The 24,858-nt window shown below is 42.1% G+C and overlaps 1 protein-coding gene across 1 annotated transcript in view; it reads right to left on the reverse strand.

The window, feature by feature from the left end:
• Positions 1-24,858, reverse strand: part of ASTN2 (astrotactin 2) — a 614,159-nt gene that overhangs the window by 570,118 nt on the left and 19,183 nt on the right. Inside the window, exon 2 of the mRNA XM_024762620.1 lies at positions 1,893-2,000. Within this exon, the coding sequence (XP_024618388.1) occupies positions 1,893-2,000 (108 nt within the window). The remainder of the gene's footprint in view (positions 1-1,892; positions 2,001-24,858) is intronic.

A 24,858-nucleotide genomic window follows, 5' to 3' on the forward strand; every position in this document is an offset into this window, starting at 1 on the left:
GGCCCTCCTCCGACTACCAGGCACATCCTTCCCCAGCGGCTTGAGGTGGAAGAATGGGCAGGCCTGAGGCATTAGTTCTACTCACCAGGAGCGGAAAAGAGAAGGGGAAAGGAGAGGAGACCTTTTTTTTTTTTCCCCCCAGTAACTGGGAATGGAGTGAGAGAAAACAAGGAGGGCCAGATGGAAAACCACCATTCACCCTGAGCGCTTGTAATAATCCGGACACTGGGCTAGGAATTTATTTCATTCATTCGTTAATCCTTCATTGGTTCAAATATATGAACCTATAGTTGAACCAAAAATATGGACCCATCCCTGTGTTTGGTGCAGGGATGGAAAGCTGGATACAAGTGACAATGGATGTACCTCTTCTCGTGAACTTCCAGTTCAGTGGAGGGTACAAACATTGCCCAGAGAACGTATAGGTAAATGTAAAATTCCAGGGGTGAAAGTCTGCAGAAGGAACAGCGCAGGAGCTGGTGTAGAATGAGACAGGGAAATTGTATGTAGAATGGCTCAGCTAAGACATGCCATTTAAATGGAGATGTCAGAGTGAGTAGGAGTGAGTCGGAGAGGGCGGGGGAAGTGTTCTGGGAGAGAATGTTTGTGAAGTTTCTGGTGGGACAGATGGGGAAGTGCTGGAGAAGAGTGCTGGGTAGCAGAGCAGACAGAGCCCTGGAGAGATGTGCAGGGCCAGACCACTCAGGGGATCGTAGGTGTGGCAAGAACTTCACATTCTCTCCCAAATGCAAAAGGACGGATTAAAGCTTCTAAGCAGAGAAGAAGCAACATGATCCCTATTTACATTATTAAAATGATCACTGGCTGCAGGGTTGAAAATGGGTTGGAAACAGTAGGTGAGAATATCGAGAAGGTGACTGTAACAGTTTTTAAGCAAAGGATGCAGGGGACAGGCATTAGGATGGTGGCCGTGGAGAAAGGGAAAAGTTGTTGCCGGGAGTTGCAGTTAAACGGGAGATGCTCTACAGTAGGTCCTTATTAGTTATCTATTATACAGCACAGGGAACTCTACTCAATACTCTGTAATGGTCTATATGGGAAAAAATCTAAACAAGAGTGGATATATGTATTTGTATAACAGATTCACTTTGCTGTACACGTGAAACTAACACAACACTGTAAGTCAATTATACCCCAATACAAATTTGTAAAAAATAAATTAATTAAGAAAACTAATAAACAATAAAAAACAGGAGATGCTCATGTTTCCATCTAACCCCACCATCACCCTGAGAGGGAGGTATTGCTACCCCATCTTAAACAGGGGAATGTTAGGATTACTGCTTCTGTTCTGTGGATGAACAGCGACAAAGCCAAGTTTGGGCCCAGGTCATTGTCTAGCTTCGGCTTCCAGGAAGCCCTCCCAGAGCCCTGTTTATTGGAACCAACTGGCGAACTCTCTGTCTGGTCTCTGTGTCAGGTAAATAGAATTTCCTGAGCAAACGCTACTTTTATCCCGTAGGCCCTGTGCATTTTACTACTGTATGTGTCCTTTTGCACTCTGGTTGCTAAGAATCTCTGAGTTAAGCTGTCAGCTCCTTCTAAGAACTACACAACACAGCATGGCACGGATTACCATGCATACATCTAAGCTGAATTTGAATTATTTTCCTTACTCCGATTTTCCTTTCAATCCAATTCTCTATTGTGATGGATTTTTTAAAAACTGCATAAACTTAAATCCTTTGAGGAATGGGGTGAGACAGAAAGCAAACAGAGACTGGGTATTCAGGGTATCAGACGCCAAGTTCAGTGTTAACTAGATAGGGACCAGGCTGAAGAAGATTTAGGGTTTGTTGTGAAGCACAAAAGCTGCTTTCCAGATTTTCCTCCAAACCCTGGTTCTGGAACCTTCTCAAGGACTCTGTTACCTTTGCTGCGGCGACGGCTTCGGTACTGCTCCGTGTAGAATGTCAACTGCGTTTCATCGTCTGCCTCTGAACCCGACGTCCCCTTGGTTCTCCCAAAGCTGATTCCCCCTGTGCAAAAATCACAATCCATCAGTCATCACAGGCCTCCAGAAGCTTGTTAAATCCCTCATCCATCCCGAAGATGAGCAACCCCATCTCCAGACTCCTTTCTGTAAATCCCAAGTGGCCCAGGAGTCGGCATGATTTATAGAAGGCGTTCAGGCTCTGCCATGACTCGGACCTGGGTTCTAACCATGGCTTGGCAGCCTTGGGGCTGTGTGACCTTGAGGAAATGCCTCACCTTTCTGAGTCCTGGGTTCTTTCTTTCTAAAACAGGGGAAAAGCTGTTAAACCTTGTGGGGTTGCTTTGAAGATTAAAGGAGATACGATACTTAGATACCTGGTCCAGGGTGGGTACCAGATAATTGATAGGTACATTGTTGCTTAGAATGATGAACCTACCTCTGAGAAAACATTCCAGGTGACTTAATTTCACACACACGTTTCAGTCAAGTGCTTCCTCTATGCCAGGCCCAGAGCCAGACACAGGACAAGCAAAGATAGATACCACCCGGTCCTTGCCAGCCAGGGGATCATAAGCTAGTCATGGGGACAAATGGGATCCTAAGGAGCCTTTAATCTAACTCATGGCCATGTTTCCCACACAATGAGACACGGGGAATATGGAAGAGAGCAATCCATCCCAACATGGAGGACCCGGGAAGGCTTTATGGAGGAGGGGAGATTTTAGGTCAGGGATGGAAGGATGGATGGGGCGCTTCAGTGGTAGAAAAAGGAGTTGGGAGGAGAGGTAAGAGCTGGAGATATCCCTGGGGAGGGGGAGTGCGGGCAGGAAGAGGCACCAGAGCAGAGCGCTGACTGGGAAGGATCTGTGGGAGCCACCCAGGGGAAGTGCCACACTGAGGACTGCGGGCTTAATTCTGGATGTCACGGAAGGTTCTGAAGCAAGAGAGAGAATCAGTTCAGCAGCTGTGCATGCCAGGAGGGACATGACGGTGGCTCACAGACCTCAGAATGGGTGCCAGGGAGGGAGCACGGCCAGGAGTCTCAGGGATCACCAGGTAAGAGGAGATGGGGGTCTAGGTGAGGCCAGGGGTGGTGAGGATGGAGAGGAAGAGATGAGTGCAAGGGATGCTTCAGAGAGAAACTCAGAGGAACGTGTGGAGGGGGAAAAAGGCGATGTATTCATACGCTAGGAATGGTTGATTACAAAACTGATAGAGGAAAAAAGGCTAGGAAGAAATATACCAAATTACTAATAACGGTTAATTCTTCAGGGAGAAATATGGGTAATTTTTATTTTCTCTGTGCTCTATTTATTTCTTTCTTTTTAGTCCAGGATGTGGAAAGAGAGGGCTTAAAGGACTGGTGGACTCTTTACCCTAGAGAATAAATGGTGATGGGAGAGCCTCACAGCATGCTGGGGTGGGAAACAAGAGGGAGTTTGGTTTAGGAGACTGTTTAGTGAATGGAGCTTCAGACACCTACACCAACAGACTACATCTGGGAGGAGACTCAAGGATCTGGTAAACATGGTTGTCCTGGGTGGACACGTTAAGTGGCTGAAGGATGGCGCTGGAGGAGGACTACTTCTCCCTGTAAATGTTTTGTATCTTTTGCATCAGGCACTGTGCAAACCTATTACCTATTCCAAAAATTCCACCTGAAGAAAAGAAAAATATACGTTAGAGGAAAATGTTGTTCAAGTTGTGAAAGGATTTACTTTGTCATTTCCTCTGGTGGGGCATCTGAAATGATGTTCGGTCCACAAAAATCCCACTCTTAGACATGCTTTCTATAACAGTTATTACACATTCGTTCATTCCAGCAACACATGTAGCAAGCTACTATGTATATAGAAGATGTCTATACATTATTACATACAATCCTCATTGTGATATACTCTTAAGGAAGGCGTAATTAACATACAAGACAATAATATAAAGACACACATAGGCAAAGTTACTTGCCAAAAGTCACACAACTGATGAGCAGGAGAGTTATGACTCAGGGCTACACTGTCCAGCTCCAAATCTGGGCTCTCCAGTATGTAAACTGCTTTCCCTGCAAACAACTCAAGAGCGAACCTTGGGGAAAGAAGACTGTCCTTTAGGCATCAAGGTGTCAAGCGCTGTGTTATGAGCTTTGCATATATCACCTCATTCCAAACTCCCAGTCCTCGTGGGAGGGAGGTATGATGCCAACTTTACAGACGAAGCAGCCAATGTTCAGAAAGGAAGGTGATTTGTGAACAATGAGTGAAGTCAGACTTGGTACCCAAGGGTGTCCGACGGCCAAGCTCAAATTTTTAACCGTTATGACACTGTTTCTCAGTTTAATGCTCTGTAAAATGGAAAAGATGAATACTTGGCCTCCTGCTTCCTGGAGACAGTGTGTTGTAATGAATGGGAGAGGACAAGGGACAACAATACCTGATCACTGTCCCCAAATGTGTCTTCAGCCACTATGTGTCCCTGTCCCTTCGTGCTCATCTCCCCAATCCCCAGCAACTAAAAGCTGGACCTGGAGACGGCAGGAGACTCCAGATTCTACCGGATGCAATTCTCCATTTAAAGGCTCTCCATTGAAATGGAGGTGGCAGACGCCCCATGGAGATTCTGGAAGCAGCGGAAGAGCAGAGGTCTTAGAGACCAGTAGGCTTTTAAAATTTCCATTAAAATATTTTACTGTTACAGAAAAAGGAAGAAAGGAAGGAAGGAAGGAAGGAAGGAAGGGAGGGAGGGAGGGAGGGAGGGACTTTTGTTCATCTACACATAATTTTTGGCCAAGGGGAAAATGAAGGCATGTGATGAAATAGCTGCTTCAAGTACAGGAAGCATCTGTCATACTTCCTGCTGTGTTTGGGCGGCAGAGGAAAAGGCAGGAATCTGCCTGTCAGGAGTCTACTCCATGCCCTTTGCTGCTACTGCAGTACTTTTAAACATTCCAGCGAAACCCTCCCTTCCTTCCTTCCTCTCCTCCTCTTTCTCATCTTCCTTCCTTTCCCAAACAAATGGCCTATTATGGTGAATGTGGAAGACAGAATTCAGACAGGAGTCTTTCCCTACTGGGACAGTCTAGCTGTGGCAGGGGGTGAGGGGGAGTGGGGGGATGGCAAAGTCACCAGGTAATTCGAATATAATAAGAAAAGCTAAGCCTCCCATAGCACTGTCCCTCTGCCAGGCATGGTTCTAAACCCTTTGCTTGCACTGCCTTGTTTAATCCTTACAGTAACCCTAAGAAGCAGGTTAATACTTTCCTTCCCCTTTTAACGGATGAGGAAATGAAGGCACAAGGAGAGTCAGTAACCTGCCCGGGGTCACGCAGCTCATAAGCTATAAACCCACAGTTCAAATCCAGACAATGGCTGCACTCTATTCCCTTAGTCCCGAGGCTGATGTCCAATAACATGAGCAAAGACTTCACTTAATGCCCACAGCCATCCTTGTAAGGAAGGCATTGTGAACCTTGTTTCACAGATGAATAAGCCGCGCCTCAGAGAGAGGGGATGAGAGGTGCTGAGTGAGGGAGCTGGGATTGAAATCAGGTCTGCCTGCAAAGCCTGCCTCATGGCTACAATAACCAGGGAAAGAGTGTGTGTGTGTGTGTGTGTGTGTGTGTGCGTGCGCGCGCGCATGTGTGTGTGTGTGTGCGTGAGAGCAGAGGTAGAGTGGTAGCAAAAGCTTGATGATCATGACCTCTGAGGATTAGCAAGTCCATCACCGGCCCCCAGCACCAGGGCACATTTTCCACTCTTCACCGCTCCTCCCTGGAACCTCAGCAATTGTACTATAGATAGGAAGTCTCATTACACTCAGCTAGATCCTAGTGATGCCTCCAGCATTCCACATGTTCCCATCCTCCAAGACCAAGCCCCTGGCTTCTCCAGGTCCCCCCCTCCATTCCCACAACTCTGGCCCTCACGTCCCTCCTGTAAGTACCAAGGTACCATGTTCAGAGTTGAAACTGAGGCTCAGAGAGGCTGCCTCTACATCAACCCCAAGATATAATGCAAGCCACAGATGCAAGTTTAAATGCTACTAGCCACATTAAAAAGGTAAAAAATAAACAGATAAAATTAATTTTCAGAATTTATTGGATTCAACCAATATATTCAAAATATTCTCATCTTAACTTGTAATTAACATAAAATTATTATTACTGAAATATTTAATATATTTTTCACAAGTTTTCAAAATCCAGTGTATATTTTATGCTCACAGCACATCTCAGCACAGACTAGCCACATTTCAGTTGCCTATCATATCAGAGAGCACAGTTCTGAAGGCACTTATATGACACATTTCCTGAGTATAATTAAGGACCAGAATCTGGAGAGATGAATGAGCCATGGGCCCCACTAAGGTGCTGAATTTTTTTAATGTGATTTGGATGAAAAATGGTGTAGTTCAGATTCCATTAAAAGACAATAGCATTGTCTCTGCCCTCAGGCACTTAAAGGCTAGTAGGTTTTTAGATTGGTTTAATCCACGAGTCATGAAACGTCATGCACTTCTGTACAAGACATTAGGGTACTGGAGTCAGATATGTGTTCTAACCGTGGTCCCGCTTATTAGCTGTGTGGGCTTGGGCAAGGCCCCCAAACTGTCTGAATTCATCTTTAAAAAGAGGGCAGTAACTCTCAGCTCACATGGTCATTATGAGGAAAACAATGCAGTGTATGTAAACAGCACAAACATCAGAGAAGTGAGAGTGAGGGCACACTCCTCGTTCATTCAGTGCTTGCCTGAGTTTAGGTGAAGAAATGGAAATGCCACTGAGTGGGGGTGGCAACTCCCTGCCTTCTGTGACATTGTAGGGAGGTGACAGCCACCCAAGGCGAACAACCTCTGAGTGTCCATACATAGAACCTGCAGGGGCCACAGGCCAATTCCAGACTGACTTGGAGATGACTCAGACAAATGGAAAAGGGCCCCCTCTGCTAGCATTTTAATATGAAATTGGTGATACAGTGAGCTAAAGTACAGCCATTAATTATACAGGGCTGCTCAAGTATTTCTATTTAGGGGCCGAGAGAAAGTGAGAATGGCAGAGGCTGGCAAGAGGAAAGGAGAGGAAGCAGCAGCTCCTTTGCCCTCGTTCCACAGGCCTCTGTTCCTTCTGGTCCTGAGTGGTCTGGGATGGAGCATGAAGAAGATGGGCAAAGCACATACCACAGTGGGATAAGCACCGCTCTGGACACCTTATACACAATATCCCATCCACACTTCACATGGGGTCTGAGAGGTAAGAATCACCCCAGTTTTACTGAGGGGCAAACCAACCTTCGGAACCTCAATACTGCTTATCTAAGATCACACAAATTATAAGTCGCGGAGCCCCCCAGTTTGAACCTGGATTTTGTCTGATTCAAAACCCCCCCTTAGTCATTAGGGCAATGCAAATCAAAGCCACAATGAGATAAATACCACTTCTTCGGCACTAGGTTGGCCACAATCAAAATAATGAGAAAATAACAGGTGTTGGAAAGGATGTAGAGAAACTGGAACACTCATACATTGCTGGTGGGAATGCAAAATGGTGCAGAAAGTGTGGAAAACAGTTTGACAGTTGGTTCCTCAAGAAGTTAAACACAAAATTACACATGACCCGGGAATTCTGCCCCTAGGCATATCCAAAAGAACTGGAGAGGGTTTTCAAATAAATACTGGTACATGAATATTCATAGCAGCACTGCTTACAATAGCCAAAAGCGGAAAGCCACATGTCCATCAGCTGATGAACAGATAAACAAAATGGGGTATATTCATACAATGGAATATTATCCAGCCATAAAAGTGAATGCTGGACACATGTTACAACATGGATGGACCTTGCAAACAGCACTTTGGATCTGAGGAAAACATTTTGCTAAGTGAAAGAAGCCAGACATAAAAAGTCATATGTTATATGGTTCTATTTATAGAAAACATCTGAAATAAGTAAGACATAGTGATTGCCAGGGCTGTGCAGAGGGAAGAGAAGAATAGGGAGTGATTGCTAATGAGTATGGGGTTTCCTCTTGATGTACTGGAAATGTCTTGGAACAGACATGTGATGGTTGCACATCTTGTGAATGTATTAAATGGCAATGAATTACACACTTTTAAATAGATAATCGCTAATTTTATGTTATGTGAATTTTACCTCAATAAATAAAATGTTTAAAAAAAAGAGAGAGAGACCCTCTGTTTGCTTTGCAACCTCACAAGACTCATGATAAAACTGTAATAATGGGGGCTTCCCTGGTGGGAAGTGGTTGAGAGCCCGCCTGCCGATGCGGGGGACACGGGTTCGTGCCCCGGTCCCGGAAGATCCCACATGCGGCGGAGCGGCTGGGCCCGTGAGCCATGGCCACAGAGCCTGCGCGTCCGGAGCCTGTGCTCCGCAACGGGAGAGGCCACAACAGTGAGAGGCCCGCATATCCCCCCAAAAAAACTGTATAATGGGGAACTGTGAGAGCAAAGTGGAGACATCACAGAGCCCTGTTGAAAGCGTCCAGGTTCAAGGCGTCCTGATCCAGTGTTTGAGGTCACAGAGGGTGACCAGTCAGTCTGTCCCAGACCCAGTAGTCACCTCAAATAACCACAACACTCATTTTTTCATTCATTCATTCAACAATTATTGACCAAGTGTCCACTCTGTATCAAAACACTGTTTCTGGGCACTGAGGGAGGATAAAGCAGTGAATAAAACAGACTAAACTTCCTGACATTCTGGAGTTTCCTTCCTGGTGAGGAAGCAGTTAAAATATTCCAGGCATGATGCAGAGCCCTCTACATGGGAATTATCTCAATTCTGCTGATAAGTAAACTGAGACATTCAGAAGTTTACAGAGACTCCCCTAAGATGACACAGATATTTTGTGGCAAGGAGAGACCTGACCCCAGGTTTGCTCTGGGGCAAATCAGGGCATCTGAACAACTTGAGAGCCATATTATGGAAAAGGCTGGAGCAATTGTTAGGATGTATAGTCTATCCTGGGCCTGAGGATTAACTCACTGCAAACGTACTTTCTCTTACTGGGCTGCCCTGTCCACAAACCTGCTCTGCAGCCCCCAGTTGACGCACTCCTCCACCTCCATCTCCCGTGCTCTTGGTATCATGATGGATGGTGGTGACATGTTAATTATTCAGACTCCGTGTCTTCCTCGAGCTGGTGACGGCGATACTGCATTTTTAGATTGCCCAGAACTGTGCCAGATAGAGAAATATGTAGCTTGGGAATGCAAAACCCATCTGACCCCCAGCTGTCCAGGGAATACAAATGGTACCAGTCAAGGGAAGAGGACAAAAGTGGCTAATCTTCCCACACCCTAAACCACACAGCTCATAACTGCTCTGAGCTCTAGGGCTAAACCACAGAGGTTCACACACATCCACCATTTGGAGATGCTCTGACCACAACTGCTACCTGTCATCAGGTACCATGACAGGCCAGGCACAGGGCCAGGCACTTCACCCAGAGGTGACTACAAATATTCCTATTCCTCCAACATGGAAACAGAGTCTGGGAGACATGGCCCTCCTGGTCCATAGTCACAAAGCCAGGAGGTGGCAGGACCTGGATTCAAACCCAGGTTTATCTGGTCGCCAGAGAAGAAGATTCTGCAGCATTCTTGGGATTCATGTTGAATTTCTTTAAATTGATCTTTATGGTTAAAAAAATATCTTTATGGTAAAATATAATTAAACATGATTGTTTATAATTTCAGGAAAAAAAATATGACCTAGAGGCCCATTTATAGGGGACTGCTTTAAAAAATAGTGACATATCTCTAATACAGACTTTTATGAGATCATTAAATACAGTGACGTAAATCTCTATTTACTGACATGCAAACCTCCCCATGATATGTTGCTGAATGGAAAAGTAAACAGAGAAGAATACAAAGAGGGATTTCACTTGTGTACATTTATACATATTTGCTGATATGTGGTGTGAATTCCACTGAGTATGTGTAATAAAATTAAATATATTTTAATTTAAAAAATAAAGAGGAAAGTAGAAGTCATTCTGAGATATTCATGATCTAGGGTTATGAACCAAGCTTAAGAAAGCATATTGCAAAACTGTAAATGCAAAACGATCCTATTGTTTTAAAAATACACACACATATAAAGTATGTAAATGTATGCATATATATATATACTTACATACACACACACACATGCACAAAAAGATATTGAAAGAAATATATGAAGATACTCTAGTGGTTATTCCCTGGGTAGTAGAATTTGGAGTATTTAAAAAATTTTTCTTATTGTTCTTCATTTGCATTTTATAGTTTTCCTCCAATGAATATCTAATGCTTGGTTACTGTAAAACAACATACTTAATAAAAGTTGTGTTTATTTTTTAAAAATGGATTTGTCTTTATTGCTCCAGCTTAAGCTATTCCCCACTTGACCTTTAGTGTAATATGGCCATCCCAGAGGTGATCATTCCACTATCCAAGAAAGGACAAATCTCAATTTATCCCCAGATTTTGGCCCAAAGAACTGCTTGCCTGTGGAGGGGAAGCTCTCCGATCAAGCTTAACACAGTATCTCATGACAGTAAAGCTTTATCTTCTGGAATATTCCGTTGCTTCCTGTGGGAGGCTGGATTTTCCAAAGATAGCCATAACAAAATCTCCCATCCCACATTCTCTTCTGCAATGTGACTTTTCCCACTCCCCTGTCAAAGGTGAAGGCTAATTTCTCTCACCTTGAATCTGGGCTGCCATAGGCATGCATTTTTTTTGTTTTTGTTTTTTTGTTTGTTTTTTTGCGGTACGCGGGCCTCTCACTGTTGTGGCCTCTCCCGTTGCGGAGCACAGGCTCCGGACGCGCAGGCTCAGCGGCCATGGCTCACGGGCCCAGCCGCTCCACAGCATGTGGCATCTTCCCAGACCGGGGCACGAACCTGTGTCCCGTGCATCGGCAGGCGGACTCTCAACCACGGCGCCACCAGGGAAGCCCCTAGGCATGCATTTTTAATAAAGAGGCGTGACTCTGCATAACTTTTGGGCTGGGTCATAAAAGGCGATGCAGCATCTGCTTGGCTCTCTTGACATGCTAATTCTCTAGACACTTACTCCATTTTTGGAAACCTGCCCCTCACTGTGAGAAGTCTTAGCCACAAGGAGAGGCCAAGAGTAAGTGGTCCAGTCAACTGTCACAGCTGAGCCCAGCTTTCAAGATATCTCAGTCCAGTGGGGAGTGGGAAGGGTAATCTGGGACGAAGTGAGAGACTGTCATGAACATATATACATTACCAAATGTAAAATAGATGGCTAATGGGAAGCAGCCGCATAGCACAGGGAGATCAGCTCGGTGCTTTGTGACCACCTAGACGGGTGTGATAGGGAGGGTGGGAGGGAGATGCAAGAGGGAGGGGATACGGGGATATACGTGTGCATATAGCTGATTCACTTTGTTATACAGCAGCAACTAACACAACACTGTAAAACAATTATACTCCAGTAAAGATGGTTAAAAAAAAAAAAGGTATCTCAGTCCAGGTGGCAAAAATGTGAGAGAAAAAGCTTCTAGTTGATTCTAGCCTCCAGACATCTGAGTCACCCACAGGTGTCTGAGTATTTCCAGATGAGTCTTAGTCATTGTAAAGCTGACACAGTCTATCTTCCCTTTCTTGTTTATGGATTCCTGACTCAAGAATCCATGAGCATAATAAGACTGTTGTTTTAAGGCACTGAGTTTGGGGTGAGGTACTATGAAGTAGTAGGTGACCACAACACTCCCCTTTGTCTAGTCCTACAAAAACATCCACACTCCTTCCAACCTGTCCCCATATGGCAGCCCTGAGCAATGGAAAGATGAACTGGGTGTCCAGAGACCCACATCCTAAGTCTGTCCTGTTAATAACATACTGTATGACTGAAAAAAAAAAAAGCATTAACATCTAGTAAATACCGGGTTGGCCTAAAAAGGTCGATGTTATGGAAAAACCCGAACGAACTTTTTGGCCAACCCAGTATTACATAACAACGCTTTACCTTCTTCCCAAAGATAGTCATTCATTTGACCCTCACGATAATTGCATGAGCTATTGTCATCCTCATTTGAAAGATGAGGAGACTGAATCAAAGACACTACACATGACTTACTCCAGGTCACAAAGCTCATAAATGGCCAAGACTAGAATACAGTGGCAGGCCCAGAAGGTATATACAAGAGAATAAGAGAGCAGATTCGGGTCTGTGAGGCTGGCCAAGAATGAAGTTCCCCTCTAGATTCTGTAATAAACAATTTCCCCTCTAGATTCTGTCCAACCTTTTAGAATCATGGGCTCAGGCTGTTCCATGACCCCATACAATGGCCTTTCAGCTGTCTGAAGACTGCTCATGCACCCATTTATAATCTTTCCATCCAACCAAAATATCCCTACTAATACCTTCAGCCATTCCTTATACCACACATTTCACCAAGATTATGATTTTTTGGATTACAGAGTCAATGCCTATTTATTGTAGAAAATTAGGGAAAAAAATAAGAAAGCACAAAGAAGAAAGTAATAACCAAGTCAAATACTATCACTACCAATTGACCTTCCTTACTTCTAGGTTTTTACCTTTTATATGCGTATGTTTTTACAACTAGATTTTATGGTCTTTTTACATGAGTACATCTTGTGAGTTTTGTTAAAAATATCTAAGCATATATTGATTTATTCCCTTATGTCAGAAATACATATTGGGATCCAACTATACTCTTCACACTTTTGCTATTACATAAATTACATATATCAAATATGTGCGCTTATGCACACATTCAGATCTATATCTAGATTTACATGTATATCAATATCATCATCTATACATATTTAGATACCTGAAACCACCAAAGTGTTAATAGTGATTTTCTCTGAACACTGAGATTTTCTTCTTGTTCACCTTCCTGTTTTTTTTTCTTAATGAATTGAGATTGCTTGTGGAATTAAGACAGAGCTAAATAAACTATATCACACACATTATCCCATACCATTAAGTATTAACTCCAATATCATTTAATGCCCGCAATATATTCCACTCTATCGATGTATATTTTAAATCAATTCTCTATTGTTTACATTTTATATTGTTTCCAATTTTCACTGTAATATTGCATCACACCTTCCTAAAGATAAATCTTTCTGCACATCCCTACGCTTCCATGTGTGAGTAAAAAGATGAATCGCTGGGTCAAAGGGTATTGACATAGTTAAAGCTTTTGATCCATATTGTCAAGATGTCCTCCAGAAACGTTATACCAATTTCATCCTGATCTGTTGTATATAGGAGTGATTATTTCACTACTTCCTCTGTAACACTGGGTATTGCATCACTGTTTTCCAGTCTTTGTGATTTTGATGTGCATCCCATATTTCAAATTCATTTTGTCAGATTCTTTTCAACATAGTCCAATTTGCTCAACTCCTTTTTGAGTTTTGATGTCCAGAACTAGGCATGATAATCCAGGTGTGCTCTGACCTACACCAAGCAGAAACGGACTGTCACCTCCCTTTCTCTGAACACAAGATTTATAATAATGCAGTCCAGGACTGCTTCCGCTTTACCGGCAGCTGACCTGTGTCCAATATGCCCTCAGTTCTTTGTTCACATGCACTGCAAATAAATCTGGTCTTTCCCATCATGTATTTGTAAAATTGATTTTTCTAAAACCAAAGTAAAAAACATTTTAAACTACCAAATTGTATCTATTTCAGCCCTTTCTTCTAGTATCTCAGGATATTTTTGGTCCTAATCCTGTGATCTCATGTTTTCATTATTCCCTGACAATATGCCCCTTGTGAACTGGATAAATATGAAAAGGAACAGGAGGTGAGAAAAGGAATGAAAGGTTACTGAGTGTCTACAACATGTCAAGTCATAGATTAGATGTTTATGTAACTTAAAATCATATAGTACGTTTAAGAGTATAATGAAGTTGATGCTGGCATCTTTGTTTCAAATATTAAGAAACTGATGTGTGCAGAGATTGTCTTCAGCAAGGCCATACAGCCAGTACAGAGAAGGAATGCATTGGGAAGTCTAACTGTGGTCCTTGCTATTCCCAGAGTTCCACACCAGGCCTTCCCTTACCTAAGGCAAGGACATCAGTGCTGAAGAGAACTAGATGGAGAATAGAACTTGATAGCTCACGGCTACAGAACTCTCTTCAAATTGACATCAGTCCCTTAATGAAAACTCTTTGGAAACATAAAATTGAATAGAACTGACCATACTATCAAGCACTCTACAATTTCCTCCTTTGAAAACCAACAAAAAAATGTTGTTCATTCAATAAATATCTGTTGAGAGCCTATAATATACCAGGTAACGGATATGCAGTAGAGAGTAAACAGAAATATTCCCTGCCATCACAGAATTTGCACTTAATTGGGAAGATGGAATATTCAGATAAACACATGTAAAAAGCAATACACCTACGAGAAGCTGTGTCAAATATCTTGCTGACATTCAGATATCCTGTTTCATGGTATCTCCCTGATCTACCTGTGCAACAAATATATCCAAAGTAGAACTGCAATTCAACTGGCATGATTTATTTGCAGTGAATCCAAGATGGCTTCTAATGCTCCCAACTTCTGATCCCACACACTCACTATGTAAATTTGGCCAACTGATCTTATGGTTCTTGAGGATCAAAACCATGTTTCAAAAGTGCTTCACCACTTACTTGAAATCAGGATAAGATTTGTGCGTTTCAGATTTTTGGAAGCTTCTCTGCCTACCTTTATTCCTCCAAGAGTGTAAGTAACTTTGTGGTTCTGAAAACATATCTTCATATTACTTTAGCCCTGGAAAAGTAATTTGCTTGGGTCTAGAGAGTGAACTTGAGGAAGACACTTCAAAGTAAATACTTAGTACCTCCTCTGTGTGTTAGAACTCCATTCCTTATGAAACATCTTTATTCTCCCTTTCCCAGTTTTCAGATTTTTTTCTTGATATAAGTGACAGATCTGACAGACTCAGAATGAATTTAGTTTTATACTTTCATCTGGTTATAAGGTTTCAGTTGTTTCATGCAATGGGACAATCATTTTCTTGTTCTTACTGTTCCAAAAGCAATTTTAAAAGCTTGTTTTATTTGTCTTCTTTCAAATTTGCCCATCAGGCACTGACAAATTTGAAGTCTCAGCCTTTCTGGGAGTATTTTCATAAGTTTAGGCTAAACTGTTCCACATTTTGGCCTCTTTTCCATGTATTAGTTTCCTGTGCAAATATAGCTTCCCCCTCTATGCTTCCCAAATTCCTCCTTCGTTGTAATTCTCTGTGATTATTTGTTCAGAATTTCATTTTTCAGAGTCTTCCTCTCTGTAATACCTTTATTTCATTTTAGAGTCTCCGGTCATAGAACCAGAAAAATCTATCTTCTGGCATTAAAATATTATGCGTATATGTGTTCATAAATTCTTGGTTATAATTTTTCATCTCTTCAAATAGAAAAATGTTATTTCTTGGTTTAATAATATCCAGCGCTGGCAAGGGTTTTAGGAAATGATCGTTTTCCTAAGTTGCTGCAAGCAGTGCAAATTTGCACAGCCCTTTTGGGAAGCAATTTGGCAATATAAAAAAGAGCCTTAAAAAATCTCCATCCCTTTTGACCCACTTCTGGGAATTCACCCTAAGGAAACCATCCTAAATATAGGAAAGGCTTTATGCAGTTTTACACTCATTGCCGTGTTATTTATAAATACAGAAAAATGGAAATGTCCAACTTGAGGGGAATAATTAATTATGCTGGAATATTAAAAGGGTCTTGATGAGGATGAGATGCTGCAGAAATGATTTGTGTCTGCCCAATATCCAGTTTGAGAAAGGAGGGTAAAAAACATAAAATCTATATTATAAAATAAGAATCATTGAATATAGTAGAGATTCTGCTTATGGCATAAAGGAGTAAAATATTGGCAGGCCAACCCTCTTGCAGATAACAACAATAAATTTTGGACAAAAAAAATGCTACCTGAGGGCTCTGGAAAGTAAATAAGAGCAGGCATGTTTTGGGAAGGAGTTGAAACTTGGAGAAAGCAGGCAGCACTGGGTGAATTTCCTATGTTTCAGGGTTGTTCCTGAGGGTAGGTCACAGTTTCTGTATGGCTCAGGGCAACAGAAACAACAGGACAAACACTGATTTTTTCTGGACTGAGGACCCAGTAGACGGATCCCAGATCAACCAATGCTCCCAGGGAGTGAGGGAGAGACCTAGAGAAGCGTTTTTTTTTTTTTTTTAGAGAAGCGTTTTGTAACCTGTCTGTAGTCTCTGTCCACATCTCTGGCTGACCTCTGAACTATATATGTTTAAGGCAGACTCCAACCAGCTCAGCTGGAGCAAAAAAGTAATAATAATAACTGAGATTTAAGCTGCTGCTCACCACAGGCAAGACAGCTGGAGTCTAACCAAGTTCACTGCCTGCAAAACAACATTCAACATTCCTTGGAGAAACAGAATCCAAGAATCTTCATACAATAAATTCACAACTTCTAGAATTCAATCCAAAATTATTCAACATATGGTGAACCAGGAAAGTTTCATCCATTCCCAAGGGAAAAGACAATCTGCAAAGGTCAACCTAACATGATGCAGATGGATGAGGACCTTAACACAACTACTATAATTGTGCTCAATGGGGTAAGGAAGAAGATAATTATAATGAATAAAAAATATAAGAATTATGAGCAGGAAAATTATACACAAACATACATACAGCAAATGAAGGTTTAAAAGCAAAAAATATTAAACATATATGTGATTTTGTTTTAACCACTGTATGGGCTTAATAGAATGGAGATAACAGAGAAAATAATCATTGCCTTGAAAACAGATTAATAGAAATTCTCTAATCTGAAGAAGAGAGAAACGAAAGATTGAAAAAAAAAAAAAAACAGTGTTTAAGGGATCTACGGGACAATACCAAAAGTTTTAAATATGGATAAAAAGAGTTGCAGAAGGCAAAGAGAGAAAACAGAATAATAACTTTAAAAATTAAAGTAATAATGGTTGAAATGTACCAAATTTGGCATAAGATGTAAACTAGCAAATTTGTAAAGCTCAGGGAACAGAATAAATATGAGGGGGAAAAAAGCCTATCCTTATAGTCAAACAGCTGAAAATCAAACATACAGAAACAGCTGTGCTCTAGCCATTTCAATATGGCAAGAAAAAGAAATAAACAACACAGATTATAAAGGAAATGAAACCATATTTTTTGCAGATGACATGACTGTTTAGAAAAAGAATCATAAGAAATCTACAAAACAACTATTAGAATAAGTGACTTTAGCTTGCAAGATGAAAGTTTCATATAAGATAGTTAATTGTACCTCTCTATATAGGCAGCAAACAACTGGAAAATAAAATTTAAAAAACAATTCCACCCAACAGTACAAGAAAATCTAAACTACGCAATAATAAGTTTAACAACAGGCATGCAAGATCTTTTCAATGAAAACAACATAAAACTGCTAAGAGAAACGAAAGAAAAACTTAATAAATGGAGAAATATACCACATTTGTGGGTTGCAAGACTTAATACTGTTAAGATGCCATTTACCCCCAGATGTATCTATAGATTAAATGAAATACTACTCATAATCCCAGCAGCTTTTTTTTTTTTTTTTTTGGTAGAAATCAACAAGGTGATTCTAAAATTTATATGGAAGTGCAAATAACCTCAAATAGCCAAGCAATTTTAAAACAGGACTAAACTGGAGGACTTAACACTGCCTGTTTTCAAGGCTTGCTATAGTGCATTTTTGCCTAAAGGACAGGCATACAGATTAATGCAACAGCATAGAGAGCTCAGAAATATAAACAACTGATTTTTCATAAAGTTGTCAAAGGAAAACCTTCTCAACAAATGGTGCTGAACAACTGGAGAGCCATATGCTAGAGGAAATGAGCACAGACCCTTAGTTCATGCTGTATACATATATTAACTCAAAATGTATCCTAGGACTAAGAGTAAATACTAAAACTTCTAGTAGAAAACAGGAAAAATGTCTTTGTGACATTGGGGTAGGCAAAGATCTTAGACGGGGAACCAAATGCATGAACCATAAAAGAAAAAAAATATATATATATAAATTGAACTTTATAAAAATGAAAACAATTCTTCTAAAGATATCACTAAGACAAGACAAGCCACAGAATGGGAGAAATTGTCTGTAATACGTATATATGACAAAGGACTTGTATCCAGAATACATAAAGACTCCTTATAATTCTATAAAAAGAAAACAAAAACTCAGTTGAAAAAGTGGCAAGTTATTTGAAGAAATACTTCAACAAAAAAACAAATCTCAGAATGGCAACAAGCACATAAAAAGATGCTTAAACTCTTCATTCATCAGGAAAATGCAAATTAAACCACAGTGAGATACTACTACACGACCATTAGAATGGTTAATTTTTTAAAAAAGATCAGCCTTACCAATTCTGACAAAGTTTTGAAGCATGTGAAATTCTCATACACTGCTGATGAGAATGTGCATCAGGCACTTACTTTGAAAAAAAAAATTTCTCGAAAAGTTAAACCCACAACAACCATATGGCCCAGATATTCCATTCCTAGTTATTTACTAAAGAGAAATGAAATCACATGGCCACACAAAGACTTGTGCATGAATATTCGTAGCAGCTTTATTCACAGTAGCACAAAAGTGCAGTCAAGCCCAAAGTCCATCAACAGGTGAATACATAAAATAAAGCATATCCATATAAATGGAATAATAGCCAGTATTTTAAAAGTAACTGCCAATGCATGCAAAACAGATGAATCTCAAGGTAACTAAGTAGAATGAAAGATACCACGCAAAAAGAATACATACTGTATCATTCCATTTAAATGAAATTCTAGATGAGGCAAATGCAATCTACAGTGACAAAGAGGATCTGTGGTTGCCTGATGTTATGGATGGAAAGAAGGATGTATTATAAAAGGTGACAAGGAATCCTTTGGAGGTGATGAAAATGTTCACTGTTATACACATGTCCAAAACTCATTAAATTGTGTACTCTAGATGGATGCAGTTTATTGTACATAACATATAGCTTAATTTAATTGATTTTTAAATTACATATAGGGCTTCCCTGGTGGCGCAGTGGTTGGGAGTCCGCCTGCCGATGCAGGGGACACGGGTTCGTATCCCGATCCGGGAGGATCCCGCATGCCGCGGAGCGGCTGGGCCCGTGAGCCATGGCCGCTGCGCCTGCGCGTCTGGAGCCTGTGCTCCGCAACACGAGAGGCCACAACAGTGAGAGGCCCGTATACCGCAAAAAAAAAAAAAAAAAAAAAAAAAAAAAAAAAATAAAAAAAAAAAAATTACATATAGAAAAATATAAATCAAGCTTGAAAATTAACTACAGCAAAATTTAAATGTTGGTAATATTTAGATAATGGGGTTACAGGAAGTTTTTATTTTTCTGGTGGCACTTTTAGGAATTTTAGAAACTTGCTTTAATGAACATAAATCATTTTAAATTCTAAAAATAAACAAGTTTATGACATGTATTAGATTAAGAGCAGCCTCCTGTTCCTGGTACCATGTATGATTAAGATATGCATTTTTGTCTAGGACATATTATTTCCAAATAATACTCTTTTTGTTGGTCAGAATCAAGGGCAAAGAGATAATCCCAGAGGGATAAGTGTTCTTCTCATCTACATTTCAGGCATGAAACTGGAACACAGACAGTTCAATAATTTATCATAAATAATGTTTTTAGCAGAATAAGTCTTCCTGTACCTATCTGAAGAACTGAGGCCTTCATTGATACACTGCATTAGCTCTGAACTGTACTGTGTATTCAAAATTCATTATACATACACACACACACACGTCTCCATCCATCATGGAAGATTCAAAAACGCTTGGCTTTGGAGTCAGGATACCTCAGTTTGAGTCTTGGTTCATTAATTCTGCTTTACCGTGGTGGTTTTAAACACAGCCCCCAGATTGTTTAACACACCTCTCATTGAGAAGTACAATCTCCTACCTTTGAATCTGGGTGGGCTTGTTCCTGCTCTGACTAACAGAGAATGGCAGAGGTGAGGCTGTATGTCTTCCAAGGCTCAGTCAGAAAAGGCCATGAAGGAATGGATAAAGAAGATGTGGTACATATATACAATGGAATATTACTCAGCTATAAAAAAAGAACTAAATAATGCCATTTGCAGCGACATGGATGGACCTAGAAATTGTCAGACTGAGTGCAGTAAGTCAGACAGAGAAAGACAGATATCATATGATATTGCTTATATGTGGCATCTAAAAAAAATGGTACAAATGAACCTATTTACAAAACAGAAATAGAGTCACAGATGTAACAACAGGAAACAAACTTACGGTTATTGGGGGGAAAGGGGTGGGAGGGATACATTGGGAGATTGGGATTGACATACACAACCCACGATATATAAAATGGATAACTAATAAGGATCTACTGTATAGCACAGGGAACTCTACTCAATACTTTGTAATGGCCTATATGGGAAAAGAAAGAGTGGATATATGTATATGTATGACTGATTCACTTTGCTGTACACCTGAAACTAACACAACATTGTAAATGAACTATACTCCAATAAAAATTTTAAAAAGGAAAGAGAGGGCTTCCCTGGTGGCACAGTGGTTGAGAGTCCGCCTGCCGATGCAGGGGACACGGGTTCGTGCCCCGGTCCGGGAGGATCCCGCATGCCGTGGAGCTGCTGGGCCCGTGAGCCATGGCCGCTGAGCCTGCGCGTCCGGAGCCTGTGCTCCGCGGCGGGAGGGGCCGCAGCAGTGAGAGGCCCGCGTACCTCACCCCCACCAAAATAAAGGCCATGAAGTTTCTCCTGGTTCTCTTGGGAGGGCTGCATTGAGAGAAGCCAGTGACCATCTACGAAGTCTGACTCTCCACAGACTACCACGTCGGAGGGGCCACCTGTAGAAGCACTAGTCAAGAGCCCCAGCTGAGCTCCTAGCCAACAGCTGGCATGAGCTGCCAGCCATGCACGTGGGCCAGTTTGGATGTCCTGCCCAGCTGACTCTTCAGACGACTGCAGCCCAGGCTGGTGTCTGACCGTAACCACATGAAAGATCCCAAGCCAGAGCTGCCCAGCCAAGTCCTTCCCCAATTTCTGACCCACAACATTTTGGGTAAAATAAAACGGTGGTTGCTTTTAGCTACAACATGTGGGGCAATTTATTATGCAGCAATAATACCTGTACTCACACAGTGATCATGGGTGAGTCACTTGACATCTTTAAACTCTGAAGTGTTACATCTCTAACCGAATATCACGTTAGAACTGTTGCAAGGATGAAAAGGATCTTGTGAACCTTGGAGTTCTGAGCTAATACTCGTAGTTTAATTTTATTTACTTATGTATATGTTTACTTAATACACTTATTGAATGCTTACTGTATGTCAAGCCTGTGTGGTAGGCTAGGGTATCACCATTAACAGGATACAGTCCCTCCAGTCAGATAACTCAGATCCGGATGGAGGAAGTGGTCAGGAAACCAGGAGATGGACTGAAGTGTGGAAAGGCCACCACGTGGGTCAGTGTAGGAACTGTGGAACACATGGTAGGGGCTCGTTCCTACCATCCTGGGGGCAGCAGAGAGAATGGTCAGGATTCCGGATTAGAGGTGTGGAAGTGCGGGGAGGCATGAGAGTGGAGGAAACACCACTGCATAAGAGAAGCCGAGCGTCCGGCTTAGCTCAATAGTCAGTGAGTTGAGACTAAAAAAGGAAAGTGGACTGTTGTACAGAGGAAGGGGGTTTCTTGTGACCTATGTACATCTTGGTGAAAGAAGACTTCACAATGTGGCATGACGGAGTAGTGCCTTCCGTGCATCTGTCTAGGCACACAAGAATAAAACAATAAATAGGCAAACAAATAATCAAGAACAACAGACTCACATAATTGCTACCCTTAAATAATCTTTGTCACTTCGGACAAGCAAAGCAGGAGGTAAGGTTAAGGGTACAAGATTTGGGTTTCCCTGGTGGTGCAGTGGTTGGGAGTCCGCCTGCCGATGCAGGGGACACGGGCTCGTGCCTTGGTCCGGGAAGATCCCACATGCCGCGGAGCGGCTAGGCCTGTGGGCCATGGCCGCTGAGCCTGCGCGTCCGGAGCCTGTGCTCTTCAATGGGAGAGGCCACAACAGTGAGAGGCTCGGGTACCACAAAAAAAAAAAAAAAAAGCACTGTTATGCAAAAACACCCACATTATTTCCAACCTCTCTCCACTTCCTACAAGGGTACAAGCGCCAGGGAATTTCACTGTCATTCAAATAGGGATTCACTGGCAAGTTACACAGACTCATTAACTAAGACCTAGGATTCCTGGGTCCTCACCTTGGTTCTATCAAAGTTGCCATGTGGCTTCTGGTCAGTCATTTAACTTCCCTATTTTCTTATAAGAGAAAAATAATGGTTATCTTCCCCATAGATTTTGCAAAGTTACTATTCAGTTCAGATGAGAAACTCTTAAATGGCCAAGTCAGAAAACGTGATGGGTCTTCCCCAACCTGCTACTCTCCCAGGCTCCCCATCTTAAATAAAAAAATGATCTCTAGTCATGCACTTACTTACTCAGGCCAAAACATGGCAGCCATCACTGGGCCCTTTCTTTCTCTCCTAGAGAAAAGACAATCCAACCCCATTTCTTTCTGTCCTCCTTGTCACTCACATTCGCCCTGGCCTTTTTTCATCCAACACATTAACCTTGTTCTTGCCCCAGGGTCATGACATTGCTCTTTCCTCGTCTGGAATGTTCTTTTTCTACTTCATGCAGGCCTCTCCTCAAATGTCACCTCCTCGGAGAAGTCTTCCCTGACTACCTTATCTGATATACTATTTTTCTTTTACCCCCACATGCTCTACTTTATTTTTCTTCATAACATTTATTAATATCTGAAATGATGCCATGTCTTTGTTTGCTGCCTCTCTCTTCCATCAGAACAGAACTGTCAGGAGATTAGGATCTCTGTTTTTCCATCACCATACCCTGCACCTAGTCCAGTGCCGGCATAGAGCAGACACTCGATAAAATATTTGTGGAACGAATGAATAGCTAATGCACGTAAAAACATGTGGAAAAGTTCAAAGCTGCAGGGCTGAAGGGAAAATTATACATTATAGCTGTCCCTGCCCACTCCAAACAGAAAAAGACTTACATGGAGGTTTGGAAATCTCTTGTAAACACATATACGTTTCAACATGTATACATTTCAGGAACAACTTGCCTGCTTGGTTATGTGAGGAACTGTCTGGGGAAATGAAGGAAATGAAAAACGCATTTTGTTTTGCTCGGCATGGTGTGTTATTTCCCAGATTGTGTTGGATTTCACAGGAAACGCCTTCAGGCTGAGGGGATGAGAGTGCCAAGGCGAGGTGCAGCGGGACAGGAAGGCCCCTGCCGAGGACCAGATGGGCTTGTGCTGGGGGCAGGGGATGGGGAGAGAGCGTAGAGTGGCCTCCAGTGTCCCTGCCCCTCCCAACACCTCCCTCACCACACTCCCTCATCCACCGGTTCCAGAATTCTTCACTCGACAGTTAATGACAAAGCCTACCCTTCCAAGTGCTAGAAAGAACACATGACGTGAGCTCAGCCTCTTCCTTGCTGAGTGAGTTTTGAGAAAATTACTTAACCTCTTTGACTCTTTTCTGCATTTTTTAAAATGCTGTGGAATGTGAAAAATAGGGACCCTTATTCCTGCCTCACTAGCTCTTGTTTGAGATAAGGTCCTTGTGAGTGACACAAATGAGGGGATTCCCATTGTGACATGTCCATTACCCCCAGTTTTCCCAGAAGGTGATGGAGCCTGACTTTAGAAGCTTTTCCATGGGTAGATGTTGCTGAGTGGAGGTGAAGAGGTAGATAGCACTGGAACACGAAAAGGTAATTTCTTAACATAGCCCAACTATTATTTCACATTAAAGGAAATTATTTGTATTCAAAGATTACGTAACGGTAAAACGCTGAATGATTATAAAATATTTTGGCTCCTATTGGGTATGGGGGAGAGATGAAAAACCCTGAAATAGAAGAAGGTGGTGGCTCATAGGAAAATTTTATCATTTCTGTTTTGAAGGACTGAAGACTCCACCTTCCCACGCACATTCTGAACACTTCCGGCAAAGTGAGTCATCATGTTATGACAGCAAGTATTTGCTAAGCTTCTACTATATTCCTGTTTCTGGATCTAAACCAGTTCTCAGACCTGAACTCCCTGACCAAAGGAGAGCCTGGGTACCCGCGAGGAAGGCTCCGACAGCACTGCAAGTGTACGTAGCAACGGTTCCCCCAGGTCTTCCTCAGGGGATTTACGGCCGTTTATTTAGGCGATCAGACACCCAGGTAAGAGGAACATCCAGACTATTCAGAGAGGTGAATACAAGTTGACACTGATACCCAGGGACCCAAGGTATGGTTAGAGTGGGGGAAATATGGACTGCTAGGTAACAAATGGAGTCCTCACCCAGGTCTATTTCACCGTGAGATGACCATTTCCGCGGTCCCCAAGTGGATAATTTACATGGACGTATGGAGTAGTTGGCAGAACCCTCCTCCCATTGTTTCCTTGGTCTCTATTGTAAACTCTCATAGTGGGGAAGGCAAGTGCAATCATCTCCATCTCCAGCCCAAAGAGGAAAGCAAAACCACTATCACATCCTGAGGGTAAGTAGCTGTGGTAAGTGATCCTCTTAAAGACCCTGAGGATGCAGGGATGGTGGTCTCCATCACATCGCCATGTAATCCACCGACCCTGTCCTTTAACAATTCAGACGGGTCCAGGGGGATGGCAGTGAGCTACCACACACTCAAACAAATTGTAGGCTTAATTGCAGCTGCCAGACGTGGTGTCTACGCTACAGCCAATTAACAAAGCCTCGGGCATAGAGT

Source organism: Neophocaena asiaeorientalis, unplaced genomic scaffold (assembly GCF_003031525.2).
Source record: "Neophocaena asiaeorientalis asiaeorientalis breed wild unplaced genomic scaffold, Neophocaena_asiaeorientalis_V1.1 scaffold78, whole genome shotgun sequence".
Classification (NCBI taxonomy): Eukaryota; Metazoa; Chordata; class Mammalia; order Artiodactyla; family Phocoenidae; genus Neophocaena; species Neophocaena asiaeorientalis.